Below are 18,624 nucleotides of genomic sequence, written 5' to 3'. Positions count from 1 at the left end.
CATCCACTCTGGACTCGCTCTGTCCTCTGACATCTCGGCAGGCTCGTCAGTCCCCTCCGGCTCCCTGGCTAAATGATGCACTGCGTGCTAATAGAACCGTCCTTAGGGCAGCAGAGCGGAAATGGTGGAAATCCAAACACCGTGACGACCTCCTAACCTATCAAGCTCTCCTCTCCTCTTTCTCTGCTTCGATCTCTCAGGCAAAAAGCACTTTCTTTCAAGATAAGATCCAATCTTCCTATTCCAATCCTAAAAAACTATTTTCCATCTTCTCCACCCTCTTGGACCCTCCAAAAGCTCCTCCCCCCTCCTCACTTCTGTCAAGCGACTTTGTTACCCACTTTGAAAAAAAGGTTAATGATATTCGCTCTTCTTTTTCTGACTCACCTTTACTCACCGCTGGGTCACCAGACCTTCCTTCCACCAACACACTAACCTCCTTTTCCCCTCTCTCTCCAAGTGAGGTTCTTACCCTCATTACCTCTGCCCGCCCTACCACCTGTCCTCTGGACCCTATCCCTTCAAACCTCCTTCAGACTATCGCTCCTGATATTCTACCGTTTCTCACCCATTTCATCAACACTTCTCTAACTTCTGGTCACTTTCCAAACAGTCTCAAGGAGGCAAGAGTAAACCCTCTCCTAAAGAAACTCACTCTCAACCAGTCTGATGTTATAAACTACAGGCCTGTCTCTCTCCTCCCGTTCCTGTCTAAATCACTTGAACGCGCTGTCTTTAAACAACTCTCCTGTTATCTCAATCAGAACAACCTTCTGGATCCGCACCAGTCTGGTTTCAAGGCAGGTCACTCCACAGAAACTGCTCTCATTGCTGTCACGGAGGAACTGCACACTGCCAAAACTGCATCCCTCTCCTCTGTCATCATCCTGTTGGACCTGTCTGCTGCATTCGACACGGTGAATCATCAGATCCTCCTTCGCACTCTCCAAAAACTTGGAGTTTCTGGCTCTGCACTTTCCCTCCTCACCTCATACCTGAAAGACCGTACCTACAGGGTGACTTGGAGAGGGTCTGAGTCCGACCCTTGTCAATTAACTACGGGGGTCCCTCAGGGCTCTGTTCTTGGTCCCCTCCTCTTCTCCTTGTACACAAACTCGCTCGGATCAGTCATTAGCCCGCATGGTTTTTCTTACCACTGCTACGCTGACGACACCCAATTAATTCTGTCCTTTCCCCGCTCAGAGACCCAGGTCGTCGCACGCATCTCTGCTTGTCTAGCTGACATCTCTCAGTGGATGTCTGCTCACCACCTCAAGCTCAACCTTGACAAGACTGAGCTGCTCTTCCTCCCGGGAAAAGATTGTCCAACTCTTGACCTGACAATCAACATCGGCACCTCAGTTGTTTCCCCGACTCAGACTGCAAGGAATCTGGGTGTGACCCTAGATAACAACCTGTCCTTCACTGCAAACATCGCTGCTACAACCCGCTGCTGCAGATACACGCTTTACAACATCAGGAAGATACGTCCCCAGCTGACTCAGAAAGCGACTCAGGTTCTGGTCCAGGCTCTCGTCATCTCACGCCTAGACTACTGCAACTCCCTCCTGGCTGGTCTACCTGCATGTGCCATCCGACCTCTGCAGCTCATCCAGAATGCAGCGGCTCGTCTGGTTTTCAACCTTCCTAAATTCTCCCACACCACTCCGCTCCTCCGCTCCCTTCACTGGCTTCCGGTAACTGCTAGAATCCACTTCAAGACACTGGTACTTGCTTACCGTGCTGCGAATGGATCTGGCCCTTCCTACATCCAGGACATGGTTAAACCGTACACCCCAGCGCGTGCACTACGCTCTGCATCAGCCAAACGACTCGTTGCGCCCTCGCTGCGAGGGGGACCCAAGTTCCCATCGGCGAAAACACGTGGGTTTGCTATCCTGGCTCCAAGATGGTGGAATGAGCTCCCCATTGACATCAGGACGGCAGATAGCTTGCACATCTTCCGGCGCAAACTGAAAACTCATCTCTTTCGACTCCACTTCGAGCGTTAGAATGATTAACGAAGCACTTTTATACCAATAAAGGACTGGATTACCTAAAGCCAGTTGAGTAGCACTTGAAATGTTTGGCTCTATGAAACCTGATATACTTATATGATTCTGTTTTCTTCAAGGTTGTGTCTTCCTGGTCGAATGTACTTATTGTAAGTCGCTTTGGACAAAAGCGTCAGCTAAATGCAATGTAATGTAATGTAATGTAAAAGAACTATACAAACCAGGTTCAATTAATAGTATAATTGAATATATATTTAAAGTTTAATGTAAAATAAACATGGCTATGCCTCAGGAGGAACAGCGGGTTGCTTCCTGTTCGCATGTTGAGGGGTCTTTGAGTAGAAACTGAAATCAAAGCTTCTCCTGGTGGGCATGCCCCTCCCCTCATGACAGCCGAATGGCACAACAACAGGCTCATTGTCTTAAGGAAGAAGAGTACTATATTAATATACCTGAATTTGTCTCACAGACTCTGTCAGAGAAAACAAAAGAGTTGGACAAAATGCGCTCAGAGTGGACGAGTCAGAGCAGCTGTCTGTCCAGCCGTCATTCTCTGGAGTTACAGTCGGAGAGAGAGAAGGCTGCAGAGGTAAGGCTCCTTAGCTATGTTTCTAATGCATTAAAGGGCTCTTAATTTAAAGGGGACCTATCATGCAAAATGCCCTTTGTGATGTCTTTTATACATACATATGTGTACTCGGTGCGTCGGGAAACTCACGCAGCGTCAGAAAATAAAACTCTCTCTCTTTTCCTCCGTACCCAGATCTTTTAAAAACGGGTGTACAATGAGTGGACACAGAATTGCTGCCGATCTGACGTCAAATCGGCAGCCGACCCACAGAAAGTTGCTATCAGAAACAATGCCTGACGTGTTTTGGACGTAATCTCGTCTTTGTTTACATTAGCAAGCCTCGCAAACACTCAGAGCTCACCTGTACTGTAGAGCAGGGGTTCCCAACCTTTATTGTGCCAAGGACCGGCAGATCCATAAAAAAAAAAATCGCGGACCGGTTGTCAATTTTAACTGATTTTAATATTTACTCACCAGCAGCAGGTAGCAACAGAGGCTAATTGTATGTGACAGCCTGCACAAATACTAGAACAATATGCATCCAAAACATTAACAACGTTAAAAAAAGAACCGGTGTCGTTTTTTCGGAAAAACGGAAAACCAAAAAAACCGACGTTATTCAGTTTTTAAACCAAAATGTGTGTGTGTCACTGGCATTTCAAATCAAATCAAATCAAGTTTTATTTATATAGCACATTTATAAACGATTTTTGGTCGAGCCAAAGTGCTGTACATATAATAAAAATAGCCTACAGTAGAGACACTTTACAGCAAATACAACAGCACAGATTGTTCAGAATATCAGTATGAGAAAAACGACACCCTCTATCCTTAGACCAGAGGTGCCCAACCTTTTTTGAACCGAGAGCTACTTTTAAAGTTGCCAGTCTGCCGAGATCTACCAGTCCAAATAGAGAGGCGTAGTTACTGAGAGCCTACTACCAGGTAAATACACACTTCTACTTGTATAAAACTGACCTTTGTACGATTAATACTCCATAAAATACTGCAGATCCTTTATCTTACCTCTTTCTAATCTACACACATACAAGTATTTAACTGAAGTTACACAACAGTGTTGTTGATACAGAATTGGAGTTTATTCACACGTCACATACTACAGTGGGTAATGTCTTCAAGAAACATTGAACAGTGCTGCAACATATGACACTGGGAAAAAAGAAAAGACGCTGAACCCTTTCTTTGCCAATAAAATTAGGCTTACTAATAAAACAACTCAGATCTGAAGCTACACATGAATCTGCTGCCAAAGTGCAATAAAAAAGACAAAATTAATAGAATCAAACCCTTTTTTTGTTGCATTTTAGTAGAGTATAAAAAGAAATGGCTTTAAAATAGGATGCAAGCAACACTAGTTTCTTAACCTGAATTGATAATAGACTATAATCAATTTAAGTTTGCATTCTTATACCATTTTGTACAATAATTATAATGAATAAGTTCAAACAAACTAAAACTTACAGCTGATTAATAACGGTATCTAACATGAGTTTTTATTATATCAAAAACCTGTTGAAATGCTTCTGTTATTTTTACTGTCCCCAAAAAGCGTGTCGGCAGCTTCCAGGAATGCTTCTTTCACAACTTCGCAGTCTTCGAAAGACTTCATGTGTTTCGCAAGAACGTGACTGACACGATAAGATGCTATGGTAGCAGCCTTGCTCTTGTTGTTGGGCCTGGTGGAAATGGACTGCTGTGCATTTAGCTGTCCTTTCAGGCCCCTCCCCTTTTGGGAGCGTAGGGCAGAATTAGGAGGGAAATCCGTCTCGTAGCATTTGTGCACTGTTTTGAAATGCCGCTCCTAAATTACCCTCCTTCGATAAAGCCACGCTCGCATTGCAGATGAGACAGATGGACTTTGAATTGGAATAGATACAAAAATAATCATCCTCCCACTCGGAGTGAAAATTATATATTTTGGGCTTTTTTGCTTCTGCCATAATTGCGGTCTTGTGTGTGTGCGGACTGTCACTCCTGTTGACACGGACAACGTCAGCAAAATAGTGCCCACTGCCCACCAGCCACGCCCCCACACATGGGGTCACGCCGGCTAATCACAAAGCTTTGGTGCGTTCAAGTGCATTATTCTGGCACAGGAAGATTATGTTATAGGACATTAACGATAAAACAGAATATTGTTGTTCTATTTTTAGACACATCTTGCGATCGACTGGGAATCTCCCCGCGATCGACCGGTCGATCGCGATCGACTGGTTGGGCACTCCTGCCTTAGACCCTCACATCGTACAAGGAAAAACTTCCAGAGAAAACCCACAGTTTAAGGGGAAAAAATGGGAGAAACCTCAGGGAGAGCAACAGAGGAGGGATCCCTCTCCCAGGACGGACAGACCATAGACTGTATATATAAATGGACGTAGTGTCCGTGACGTCACCCATAGGATTCTGCAGAGTTGCTGAGAAGCCCTTAGTAGGCGGAGTCGGCCACTAACGGCTTGACAGCAACGTCAGTCTAATCCCGCCTGCTCCAAATAAGGGCAAAGAGGCGGGACCTGCTGCCTCCGAACTGGAAGTAAACAGAGCTAGCTCAGGCTAAGAAGCTAAGCTAACATGAAATACATGCATACCAAGTTACTGCTAACAGTGTAGTTCCCCTATATAAACGTTACATTCATAATCAAATGAGACAATCTGCAAGAGAATTAGCTATATTTTGTTATTCTTAATGCTTGTCATTCACACGTTAAGAAAAGAAGTACCGATACATAGCAGAACAATTGTGGCGATGTTCAGCTTAATAAGCCTTGTTCAACATAATTTATTTAGCTAATACTACAGCAGGCGAACCAAGTCTGCGTTTCGCTGCATTCCTTGATCTCCAGTTATAACGACGGACTCCACCGCCCGGACCTAACGGAGCCGCAGTGGGCTAGCTCCGGGACGCCGGCTGGAGCTAGCCCCCTGCGGCTCCGTTAGCTCCGGCGGCCACCACTAAGATAATTGGGTCCCCTATTAACATTTGCTCCCGTTTAGCATTATGGGCGTCATAGCCATAGACTATAACAGTCTTACCCAAGGCTGAATCATAAACTAAAATGTATATGTATGCATAAAGGGTTACGTCCTTAGCTGGCTAATAAGTAACAAGCTAAGCTACCAAGCACACAAACACCTGCGAACGGGGTTAACATGTATAATATTATAATTTTAGACTTCTTAGAAGTTCTGTTAGTACATTCAAGCGCACAGCACGACATTTTAATTGTCTGGTATTTGTAACAATATTCTCTAAAAGGCACAATCACCACGAACACGGCTAAAGCTAAAGGGTCAAGTACAGTACTATGACTAATGCCCCTTTCACACAAACGCGTTTTCAGCTCCGGCTCGGAGCTGGAGTCTGAAAAGTGCCGGTTTTTCCTGTTCACACCGCAGCGCAGCCTCTTAGCTCCGGAATCCGGTTCACTTCCAGCTCCAAAAAATTGTCGGTCTAGAGGCAAGAGCTTCGGAGCTAAGAGGTGGCGTCGCTTACGTCTCTCTTACGTCGAGGCGTGCAGGAAACTAAACCCACCTCCCCTGAACATGGGTCGACTGTCATGCCTGCCTACAAGCAGAGTGCTTATAAACACACTTTATAAAGTCAGGCAACACTAACCAGGCTTCGTGTGATTCTGTTTATTTGTACCTTACTTTGACCATCCGTTCACTGTTATTGATCATTGTGGAGAGAGGCAGACGTTTTGTATTATAGCAGCTATCGGATGGAATCAATACATGGGCTGCACAGGTTGTCGTGTCCGACTATCACAAGTAGAATCATAATAAAAATACGCCGGTAAAATGTGCCTGAAGAAAACGGTTTATGCCACAATAGGATAGCAATAGCAAGTAGTCAGTTTATTTTCGGTTGCTATGCTAACATCACCCATTTTATACCAGAGAAACTTTCATAACAGCGTTGTGATGCCAAACCGCGTCAATTCAGACTGACACACATTCACTTAAGGGAAACTGGGGATATGTATCAGCTGCTTGTGTGAGTCGGACAGTGAATACTTTAGAGCGGCCGCTGCAGTGTGAGCTAACCGGGAGCTAACGGGAGAATAAACTCCCGTGGAAGAGCAGCCAACACTGCAGCGGTCGGTAAATGCCGCAGAAACACATTAATAAACAATGAACCACGGCACTCTGGAGAAAAGTATAAGGTTGGAGAAGTCGTTATTTAATTTAATCTGGCTTCGTTTAATTAAAAACAACACGATCATCGACCCGACGCAGTTCCCCATTGTTGTTGTGAGCGCCGTAATGCGGTTGGGGAGCAAATCAGCGATGTAAACGGTGACGTCATGACGCAGCAGCGGCAGCACCAGTCGGGCTCTGGGCGGTGTGAACAGAGCGGGAGCAGAAAAGGGAAACCGGAGCTGGACCAGAAAAGCTCTAGCTCGGAGCTAGAATGGGAAAAGCGCTGGTGGGAAAGCCGCATAACTAACGTTGTAGCTAGCCTCTATGGTTGTAGCCTAGCAGAGTGGACAAGTTGCTGTTAGCTGACAGTGAGGCATGTACGTGTCCATCAAAGTGACCACGCCCTCATTTATGCAAAAACTTTAAGACCTAATATAATTAAAAGGGTCGTGTTAGAAAACAATTCACTCACAGATTCATAATCATGAAGGTGGAATCTAACTATATCGATAATAATATTTATTGCATCCATGGGTATAAACATGTTTTTTTCTGCTGTAAAGTTGGGCATTTTAACATGGGGGTCTATGGAAATTGCTCCTTTCTGCAGCCAGTCCCTAGCGGCCCATGTATGAACTGCAGTGTGTGGCACTTCCGTATTGGCGTCCCGGCTGTTCCCCAGAGTTTGCCGCTTGGGACAGACGTGCAATAGATGGTTTGAGCAGTATGAGGCATGGCTACAATGGGTGATCTGTTTGGTATTTTAAGCAAAACACTTCAGACATGTTTTGTATAGGTATGGCCCTACAATATATGTTTCAAATATAGCATGATAGGTCCACTTTAAAAAATAAATGTTGTTCCTCTACATCAGACATCTTGTTAATCTAAATCTGAAAGGAAGTATGTTGATTTATTAGGGGAGCATTCATTTATTTGGAATTGAACATGTTGATTAATGTTTCAGTTGCAGAGCCGGCTGCAGCAGCAGACGGAGCAGATCCGCCAGGAGCTGGAGAGCTCTCATAAGACAAGCAGCCAGCAGCTCAACAGCAGACTCACAGAGCTGGAGGCCTCCTGCAGAGAGCTCACAGAGAGGAAGTACAAGAACGAGTCTGTCATCAGAGACCTGAAGGTCAAACTAGTGGGTGCAGAAGAGGTAAAATAATGACTAGGCCCAGATTACAGAGCTTTATATCAGCAGTAACTGATGTTTTAAGGAACCCCAGGAATCAAGTTGTGAACATGACATTGACCCACCTTTTAAAGTTCATATGGTGAAACTGTTTTGAAACGACCTAATTTGCCACATTTAGCAAGTGTTTGGGTCCATCTGATGAATTAATCCTATTTTCTCTCTGTTAGCTCTGTTTTCAGACTCCACCAAAGTGTCTTAAGCTGCTTCATAAAAAAGAGCAACAGAATGAAAGTGCAGGTGGTGTTAAATAAGGAAGTCAGTGCGGAAATTGGGGGGAGATTCCTTAATAGAGCAGGCATTTTGGGCAGCGATATGAGAGCCAGTCAAAAACGTAAATGCAGCCAATGCAACTTACAGAAAGATTAGGTTTAGTTAGAGATAAAAGCACTATGCAAAAAAGAAAGTAATGGCAATGGTGGCCCGATCGCGACTTGGGAAGAAAATAAAGGCTGAGTTGAAAGATGTTCTTGGTCTGAGCAAGAGAGGCGAAAGGACCATCCATACTTCCAAGTGTTGGCATTGCGTCTGGTGTGATTCCCCTGCAGATGGTGTCTAGTCAAAGGAATAGTGATTGTCATTGATAATGATGCCGCTCTGTGTGCAGGAGTGCCAGCGGTCCAAGCAGCAGGTCCTGTCTCTCAGGAGGGAGAACGGCACCCTGGACACAGAGGTCCACGACAAGGAGCGTGTGGTGAGCCAGCTGCAGATGAGGGTGGCCGTTCTGGAGCAGGAGATCAAAGATAAGGAGCAGCTCATGCGACGCACTAAAGAGGTGCTGGAAGCCACGCAGCAGCAGAAGGTAAGAGCTTCTTCAAATGTGTCCTTTTACAATCTCTGTTAAAGACAACACTAACTTAGCGCTCCTCCTGGGTTGTGATTGTCTCAAGGTTCGCTGCACTTTATCGTTTTAATTCATTTCTTATTTCATAGTTTTTCATCATTTTTATCTTTGATTTGATTTTTGATTTGATTAATCTGTGTGAATCTGTGCTGTCCTGGTTTTCATCCTAACCCTGTTGCTGTTTGAACTACTGCATTTCCCCACGGGGATTAATAAAGGTCCATCTTATCTTATCTTATCCAATACCCATGCTCTTTATCCCATGCCAGACAACAATTAATGCTAAACATTAAAGGTCCCATGTCATACTTTTCCGGTTATTACCCATCCCCTTGTGTGTTATGTAGCTTTTTCTGCATCTAAACGCTCTGCAGAGTCCGACTGACGGACAACTTCTCACTTCAAAAAAGAAGAAGAAGAAATCTAGACCGCAAAATAATTAAACAAGCGAGTGCCTGTTTTTCCTGGCCAAGGACAGGTTCAATGAACACAACACGAGCGTAACGTTTCTTCACGTGGTATATGTCTCGTCTGAAAGGAGTGTAGAGTAGTGCTGACAGAGAGCACCGGAACGTCGCTCCAGCTCTTCAAATATTGCAGTACCCATAAGGAGCCGTACACATGCCGCAGTTTTTGTCTTTAGTTGTAAGCACAGTGGCGATCTGTTGTTATTAGCATCTGGTTAGCTAGCTATGCTAACAAATTTAAAGAGCTTTTCTACAACCAGGTGGAAGAGAGCTCTCTCCTGAGAGGCTCGAATAACCTCAGCTCAGTGAGGTTAAGGCACACCTTGATATGATCATTATAGTTATTAATGAGACTAAATGAAAAACAGGTATAAAATACTATATGACAGTAACAAAAAAGTTGTTAAAAACAACAAGAATAGAGTTTAAAAGGGGAGTGATTTGTAAAATATCCAAAAAGAAGAATCTGCTTACAGTTCTGTTTCATATGGGTGTTGAGATGTATCCATAGATCTCTTCATGTTGCTCTCAAAGTGCACCAGATTGATGCTTTTAACTTCAATATTTTAAAAATCTTCCCAGAGGGGGGGCATGCCCCCGGACCCCCCTAGAGGAGGTTAGGCCCCCCCCTCTTAAATCATGTTCACATGGATAGGATACTAAATACATTTGCACACATCTTGTGTCCATATCTTTCTGTTTTGGTGGTCATGCCACACCGTGCACGTGCATGCGTGAGTCATGGTGAGATATCTGGATTCAGAGGTTGCTTTTTCTTTGCACAGCATGAAAGAAAGGTGAAATGAATGGGCTGTGATTTTAGTTTTTTTTAAGCTGAGGTTGAGTTCAATAATTTGTACGACCCCCGGAGGATGTTGTAAAAATTGAAAGAAAAAAGGTTCCCCTCCCCTGCTGTAAATAATAATAAAAACCCTTAATTTATAACTTAACATCTCTGTCTCCTATTGATCTGAGTATATGATAAAGAATAGCCAGTTAATTGAAGAATTATAGCACAGGCCTTTGTCAGATGGTGTTTATTTTCTGCTTCGAATAGTCCTCTCTTTTTTCACCATATCTGTGTTTGCATCACTGATTCTCATCTGTTTGTCATTACTGGTGTCATTTTCTGGTTGCTAACGCCATTATAACACATAATCACTGATGCTCCGCTGTAACGGAGGTGGACTCATCAGAACAGAGTGGGCTAGCTGACCAATCAGAGCACAGTGGGCTCATAGGGAGAGGGGGGGGGGCAGGAGCTCCAACAAGCCATTTAGGACAGAGAGTGAATACACATATATATACAGAGATGCTGTTTGAGAAACCAATGTGATTTTGGAACATTGAACAATGTAAATCTATTCTAGTAGACCTCAACAATGGAATTATGATCAGTAGAAATGGCCATGTCATGGGACCTTTAAGCGAAGTACATGGGAGATACCAACCGCTACATCTACATGGGCCTCCGTCACCAACATGATTATGGTCTTTCAGAATAATTGAACATTAAACCAAACAACAAAACAAAAAAATGGCAAAACATTATTTCCCCTTATATTCTACTTTTTACAGCACTGCACTTTTTTTTGACATCTTTCTTGTCTTGTAGTATTTTAATCTCAAAAGGCTATATTTGCCGAAAAAATCACTGAAATTCCCATATGACGGTCTTTTATTGAGTAACACCTAATACTAAATGCATAATGCTTGAAAAGGATTTACTGACAGTAAGAGTATAGAATAACACTATTGATTTTTTGCTCATATAATGTATCTTTTTTGTTGTTTTCCAGGAATCAATTGAAGAAAATGCTGAAAGTAAAGAACTTCACAATAGGAAACTCGAGGCCACAGTGAAATCTCTTTCTGAGGAGCTGATAAAAGTGAGTGAAGCTGCAGGCTGAACACATGAAGGAAACACTGTTACCCCACCATCAGCATCCATATCCTTGTTTCCACACCAACGCGCCCCTACTCTCAACACTGAGCCTAACCTCATTGATTTCAATGGGCTGCACAGAGTAACAGAATCACTTCTGTACCTTATAAACTGAGTGTATAACTGCATCTTGTTCTGTCCACTTTCTTACTTCCTATTTCTTTGAACCCAGGCTAATGGCATCATTAAGAAGCTGCAGGGCGAGGTTCGAGGCCTGGTTGGAAAAATTAAAGTAAAAAACACTGTGACCGTGTCACAGGAGAAGGTCCTCCAGGACACATCAGAAAAACTCCAGAGTGTTGAAAAGGATCTGCAGAGCACTCAGCAGCAGCTCAGCAGCAAGGAGGAGCAGGTCTGTCTCTGAGAAGTCTTTCAGAACGCTGTAAACTGCCTCATATATTAATTATATACACATGTAAATGCTTGGCTATAAGGAATTATGTCAACCGAAGAATGAACAAAGATTAAAAAACAAAAATATTCTTGATGAATGAAAGAATAAGGGGTCGCGTTTCACAACAGTAGAGCTATATGTCAAATAGATTGATTTAGTGACGTGTAATAAAATAGTCCAAAACCACTTTAGTTTCTTTTTGTTAGCTGGTATCAGAATTAATTATCCAAATGGGGTTTTGCGACAGTTGCTCTATTTTAGGATTACAAAAATAAAAGATTAAAAAAACAGTACTAATATAACATAAGAGGTTAATGTAAGAAGATTAAATACAATTATTTATATAAACATAACAAATACTGAAGCAAAATGTCCAATAAAAGATAAAAAAAGAATGATATAAAGTAGAAATGTGCACATAATAAGTATGTACAGTGTAACAATATGTACTGTGATGTGCCAATAAGATAATAATGATCAATTGCATACTGTATTGCATTGGATCAAAATGTTATTATTTGATATCGGCAAATCTCACAATGTGTTCAAAGAATGGATGTTTTATTGTATTGTGATCAAATCTGCAATAAACACCCCTACAGTTTACACATTCTCACACCTTTTGCAGAATAAGCCAAGTCTCTTGAGAAAAACACCATATTCAATATGTTTTATGCTTAAGAACTTGAAGGAATTTCAAACACAACTATTAGAAAACAAGCGGGTCACTCTAAAATGGTAGCCTTTATTTACATGTTGCTTCTATAGCACTAATGTATGAGTAATGTTATTGGCTTGAGACTGAACAAACGTTCCGTGCACCTCTATCTATAAAATATCTAATAGTGATAATCACACATAAGGTGGATTTTCCTCCCCCTTTTTTATCTCTATCATTCTAAATTGTATACCTTTTTATCTTTTGAATCATTGTTCACTTGAAAGGAAATTGCAGCTTGGTGCCTTTTTTATCTTTGCATTCATTTGTTGGAATAATGTTAGTGCTGTGTCTATGTATATGAAAAGAGCCACAATAGCTCTTTAAGTGTAATTCTTATCCAATTGAACAATATCAACTTGTTGAATGAGACGAGAGAACGTGCAATGCAGATTTCAGTTTGCAAGGGAGATAGCTAACTTTGCAAATTCATTCAAAATAAATAATTTGATAAAAATGTTATTCATATATTTCAGGTTTCAAAACTGAAGGAGCAGCTGGAGACGACAGTACAGAAGCTCAATGAAAGCAGAGAGGTGTTGAAAACCAATGAGAATGGTGAGGAAGCTTTCCTCTCATTTCAACGATGAACAGACCCACTGCCATCCATATAATAATGTATAAACTCCTTAGTGCATCAGTGTTTAATAATAATTCCTTACATTTATTATAGCGCTTTTCCAGATGCTCAAAGCGCTTTACAAATACACATTACACATATTTTTTTTTATACATGCAATGGTCACTGTGGACAATACCCACTGTTTAGACATGTTCATATACACATTCTGTTTGGAATCGTACTTTGCCATGTTTTTCTCATAGAAATGTCTAGTTACCTCATCAGAATCTATGTTTTTATTGACGTTAGCTGCTGTACACATGATGTGGCCTACTTATGTTGCCAGCTCATGTGTGGATTATAAGTTTAATTGGGTTTAATTGGCTGGCAGTTTAAAGATAAGTGGGTTTGTCCAAACAGCTAATCGTCTAACAGTGTGAGAATCACAACTCCTTGTCTCTGTTACCTTTTGTTCCCCTCACAGTTATAAACTGGCTCAACAAGCAGCTAAATGAAAAGCAGCTCTCCAGAAAGCCCCAGTCTCCTGAGTGTATGGACACCCCTTCACTTCTATCCACAGCACCAGCCCCGAGGGTAGGAGATGCTTGTAATTTTACCCACAACTTTACAACATCTATTTAAAAATGTCAGGGCCACATGCCACAGTTGAAAAAAACCAATATTCCATATTTTTTTAATTAGACAAATTCCAAATAATATATACAGACAAGGTACAAGAAAACAAAGTTAGCCTCACCTGTCATACTCCAATGTAACGGAAAAACAACTAAAGAAAAACTAAATAGTAATAATAATAAAATGTCTCCACTGATCTGTGTTGTAAATGTGATTTCTGTTTGATTCCAATCGCTTTTTATAGTCAAAATCAGCACATTGGCCGAGCTCCGCTACAACTACGGGTAGCGATGAGAAGTGAGGCAGGGACGAGCTCTGCCTCTCGTAAGCCCACAGTAACTGGCTGGAGCGCGGGCACTAATGTAGCGCGGGCACTTATTTTGTGAGCGCGCTCAAGCCAGTTACTGTGGGGTGAGGTGAGGCACAGATGAGCTCTGGCTCACCTCAGAATGCGTCACCCCACAGAAACTGTCTGGAAAGCGGGCCCTAAGCGCATGCCTGTTACCATCTCACTGTATGTCACCAATGTAATGTTTGTAGATCCCTCTATTACATTTATCCTCGCCATCCATAGTCTCTAAATAACTTATTTCACGTATATATGATATTTAGGCTCGCTGGTCTCATCATACAACGGCAATGAAAAAAGCACCTGGAGAGGCAGCCATAACCTCTGCCGCACTGAAGGGGGCGCACGTGAGCCCACAGGTTCTTGTTGCTACTGTTATTCTACGCAGAGACGGTATGGACGCGAACAACAAACTAGACTTTTGAAACTAGAGGAAGATAAGGAGGACTTTTACAAAAAAGTAATAGAGATTGTTGTCCAGAAGGAGAGCATGGACTTCATCTTCAAGTCACGGTAAGACCACCATTGTAATGAAAATGGGATCTTTCTAAGAAAGAACAATCCAATATTTAGATTTTGGGTATCCTTTTGTTGAACGGTCTGTTTAAAATGAATTCAAGCATCAGACTAAAAAAGCTTTTCAAAATAACCGAATATTTCGATTAAGGTCAAAATATAATATTTGTAAATCTGACTCTGAAAGAGTCAGTGCCTCACCAGCCATGAACCTCACCGCACGTCACTGGTGTATATATATGTATCATATATCATTCTAAATTGTATACCTTTTTATGCTTACAGGCACAGTTTTACCCTCAGACTGGCAGAGCTGCTGCTGATGTCATGCCTGCTGAGCAGCGATCAGTGCAGGCAGCCATCAGACACACGTGAGTACTTCCTCTGCAAAGACTGCACAATGTATTTCGCTTAAAGAAGACCTAGCATACAGTAGTGCAGTGATGACGTAGCTTTGTATGCCGACCAGAGGTTGCGCTAGACTTTTTCGCTGCCCGTCATTTTGACGGACAGGATCGTAAAACTTCCGTCAAAATCCAGAATTACCCGTCGGCCATTACACAACTCGGGGGGGTTGTGTAATGCATCAATGTGTTTCATTGATGCTTCTAAAGCCTTTGATCGTGTTAATCATAGGAAGTTATTTGTTAAACTGAATCAAAGAGGGGTGCCCAAATACATTGTGAGAATTCTGGTCTACTGGTACTGGTACCAGACTATGCAAGTAAAATGGGGCAATAGGGTCTCAGCCCCATTTGGGGTTAGCAATGGTGTCAGACAAGGTGGAATTATGTCCCCAGTTATTTTTAATCTTTATATTGATGATCCGTCCAAGCGACTGAAAGCCTGTAATACTGGATGCATGATTGGTAGTACTCTAGTGAACCATATTATGAATGCAGATGATCTTGTTGTGCTGAGTCCATCCAGCGCTGGTCTTCAGCAGCTTCTTGCTGTGTGTTCTGTGTATGGTGTGGAACATGACATCAAATACAACGCCAGTAAGAGTGCTGTCATGATCTTTAGAACCAAAGAAGATAAATGTCTAACATTTCCTGATTTTAAATTGTCTGATATTAATCTTAGTGTCTGTAATAAGTTAAAATATCTTGGACACTTTATTACAGAACAAATGACATATGATGAATATATTTATAGGCAATGCCGCATGATGTATGCACAAGCAAACATTCTCCTACGTAAGTTTAGTGCATGTACAGATGGAGTGAAGATGTCTCTGTTCAGAGCATATTGTACACCACTCTATACTGCACATTTGTGATCAAAGGAGGAGCTTGACGCTCGTCAACTATCAGCAGGAGGGCGGGGGAGCCTTGCTGCGGGGAAGCAGTGTGTGGACCTCTCAGCGCAACTTACATGATGCCGAATTTAACAAACACATTTAAATAATTGGTTTAAACGGCATAATAATAATAAGGACGATCGTCCGTTCTGTGATTCTCCAGAGCACACATGTTATGATATTAGGGTCATGCAGAGTGAGATGAGATCGCTGTTCCTTTAAGAGAGAGAGAGGGGTGTGGCTTGTGCATGTGTGTTTGTGGATGGTAGAGCGACAGTGAGGGAACGTGTGTTTTGTTTCTGGAAGTGAAACGAGGAAGCAGAAAAACAGAGTTATGTGATGTATTTTGTGAAACAGAAGAACAGCTAAATAAATGCAACGGCCTCCCAAGAAGAGCTCGCCTCTCTCCAGTCATTTAAGCTAAAGTGGGTTATTGAACCTGAAGCTTGTTGCTTCTGCCCTCCTCGACTACGGTCTGGGAGCCGACAGGAAAGTTCAACACACAGATGGCCAGTCCGCCCCTTTGTAGCATATTATTTCAATGAGAGATGAGCAGATCGCCACTGGGCTTTCAACTAAAGACACAGCCACGCAAAAACTGCGTCATTTGTACAGCTCCTTATGGGTACTGCAATTAGTGAAGTGCTTTCCTCCGTGGTGAAACGATCAGCACTGCACCACGGAGGAAAGCAGCAGAAAGTCACCTGGAGATAAAGAGAGCGGGGCATGCATGGCTTCCTTCTGCAGGTAACGGGGAGACGCCTCTGGCGGCGGTCTCGTTCAGGATCCGAAAATACAATTTGAATATTTACACACTTATTCCTAGTGTGCCACTGGTTACGGTGCCGCGTGCCAATGCTGGCACGCGTGCCAGGGGTTGCCGACCCCTGGTCTAGTGCAAGTGAAATGTTTGTGGCTGCAGGTGTCAATACTCTACAAGCTGTTTTAAGAAATCTCATGTATAAATGTATTTGCCGGCTTAATGACTCTGATAATGAAATCCTCTTGGCCTTATCAAACATAAGGTACATTTAGTACTACACGCTACCAATCACAGCTGTGGAGACATTGGTATAGTTGTCTCTTTGTAGGACACTGATTTAAATTATTCTTAAACTATAAAAAAAATGTATGCTGTGTATGTAATTTATTATATGTAATGCCTTGTCTTTTATCTATGTCTTGTCTTTTATCTGAACCCTGAGTCTGTAATAAAGTTTTCATTCATCTAAATAAAACAGGAAGTTAACCTAAATTACATTCAAGACATACAACTGCAAGGAAAGTAACAAAAACAATGTAATATCCTTTTCAGTTTCACAGAACACAAATTGGGTTATTTACATAATATGTTTACATGATTTTGTTGTGCAATAAATGCAATCTCGATGTCATCGTACTATGATACGATGGCTACACAACGGTATTGCGAGGGCTTCACGTAGTCGTGTTGCCTTCCTAAGACAATCGGGCAGCTTCTTGTTTCCTTCGTATTGTCTTGGTGAGGTGAAAAATGCCCGATGGCTTCGATGATCACACGAAGTAAAGACGAAGATGACACGATTTGACAAGATGCCCTCACGAGTGCCTTACGAAGGGCAAAATGGACATAAAATGGCAATATTTTGGCATGCCAAAGATTTTGCCACCGCTCACGAAGTTGCTGCCGGAGCCTGAGAAACTCCACCGGCAGTCATACGATGGCTTAAGATGCCCTCACGAATGGCCAGATGTTACGATCAGAGCCGAATTTGAACATTTCCTTTATCGTGTGTCCATCTGGTGTCAATTTCGGGACAGTGACAGGGGCTTAATGGAAATGTTGAGCTGAGTGTCATCGGCATAAAAATGGCAACCTAATTGATCATTATTAATTAGTAAACCGAGAGGAAGCATGATGGTTGAAAAAAGGATGGGGCCAAGCACAGAACCTTGGGGGACACCATAGTTCACTTCAAGCGTTTCAATCTAATGAAAAGCTCACATTAGGCTATGAAGGACCTTGATCATGGTCTCATGACTTCACGTCACCAGTGCTAAGCTAAGGGTGGCTAATGATTAGAGTGATGATGTTAAGTGGTCTTATTTAGTCACTTGTTAGAAACTGCTGTTTTTACGAAATATAAAAGCTTCAGACATTAACCAATGAGGTATTTCCTGACACATTTATAGTCATAGATCATAATATGGAAATCTCTTTAGCTTGTGTTAACCACAGACCTTATTTCTATTTTCCACTGTGTTCTTCTCATCCTCAGTGGAGACTCGGACGGTCTGGACTCAAAGTACTTTGAGAAGAGAGATGATAGCATACCAATATATGGTCTGTCGTCAAATCTTCTTCACAAAGGTAAAACTTCAAAATATTCATCATAATCTGTAAAACCTGGTCGCGAAGAATTCCAAGAAAACACATCCTTCTTAAATATTTGTACTGCCTTTATCAAAATAATCAAAACATTTGCATTTAAAAGGAATGGGATTGGAGATTGAGGTCCATTTTCTTTTTTTTCTTCTTTCCAGACTTCCCTCAGCGAACAAAGCCCTCCATAGCTTCTGCTTACTTCTCTGCATTAAGCATAAGCAGATAAAGTTTCTTCTCAACTGGAGGTGGATGTAAACGCAGCAAAAGCTCTCTACCCCGCTCCTGTTGGTGACCTGCTGTTGTTTTTAAGTAGCTTATGTTGCTATATTAATCCATCCATCATCTTCTTCTAATAGTTCATGTTAAAACTGTCTGAATGGTGGATCCAGTGATCATGGAGAATGTATTAAAGTCATTAAATTAAATATTAAAATTGTCCTGTTACAGTTTATTAGGTTTTCAAGTCTTTAAGTGTTTGTGTTGTTCTTTATTTTCTGTAATAAACCGTTTTTTCGTCCTTATTGGTGTTCTTTATTTTCTGTAATAAACAGTTTTTTCATCCTTATTGGTGTTCACAATAATT

General features: G+C 42.1%; 1 protein-coding gene across 2 annotated transcripts in view; it reads left to right on the top strand.

Moving 5' to 3' along the window:
- The window catches only part of sass6 (SAS-6 centriolar assembly protein), a 28,303-nt gene extending 9,741 nt beyond the window's left edge, over nucleotides 1-18,562 (top strand). Inside the window, exons 7-16 of one of the 2 annotated variants that reach the window (XM_034235065.1) lie at nucleotides 2,485-2,604; nucleotides 7,715-7,906; nucleotides 8,550-8,744; nucleotides 11,053-11,142; nucleotides 11,371-11,550; nucleotides 12,787-12,868; nucleotides 13,357-13,466; nucleotides 14,659-14,744; nucleotides 17,935-18,026; nucleotides 18,200-18,562. In XM_034235065.1, coding sequence (XP_034090956.1) covers nucleotides 2,485-2,604; nucleotides 7,715-7,906; nucleotides 8,550-8,744; nucleotides 11,053-11,142; nucleotides 11,371-11,550; nucleotides 12,787-12,868; nucleotides 13,357-13,466; nucleotides 14,659-14,744; nucleotides 17,935-18,026; nucleotides 18,200-18,267 — 1,215 coding nt within the window. In that variant the 3' untranslated portion in view covers nucleotides 18,268-18,562. The remainder of the gene's footprint in view (nucleotides 1-2,484; nucleotides 2,605-7,714; nucleotides 7,907-8,549; nucleotides 8,745-11,052; nucleotides 11,143-11,370; nucleotides 11,551-12,786; nucleotides 12,869-13,356; nucleotides 13,467-14,658; nucleotides 14,745-17,934; nucleotides 18,027-18,199) is intronic. The other variant, XM_034235073.1, reaches the window with a different exon arrangement.
- Nucleotides 18,563-18,624: the final 62 nt, after the last annotated feature.

The sequence above is a fragment of the Gymnodraco acuticeps genome, unplaced genomic scaffold (assembly GCF_902827175.1).
Source record: "Gymnodraco acuticeps unplaced genomic scaffold, fGymAcu1.1, whole genome shotgun sequence".
Classification (NCBI taxonomy): Eukaryota; Metazoa; Chordata; class Actinopteri; order Perciformes; family Bathydraconidae; genus Gymnodraco; species Gymnodraco acuticeps.
Note: the sequence above shows the minus strand (reverse complement) of the source record. Positions and strands in the feature narration are given on the sequence as shown.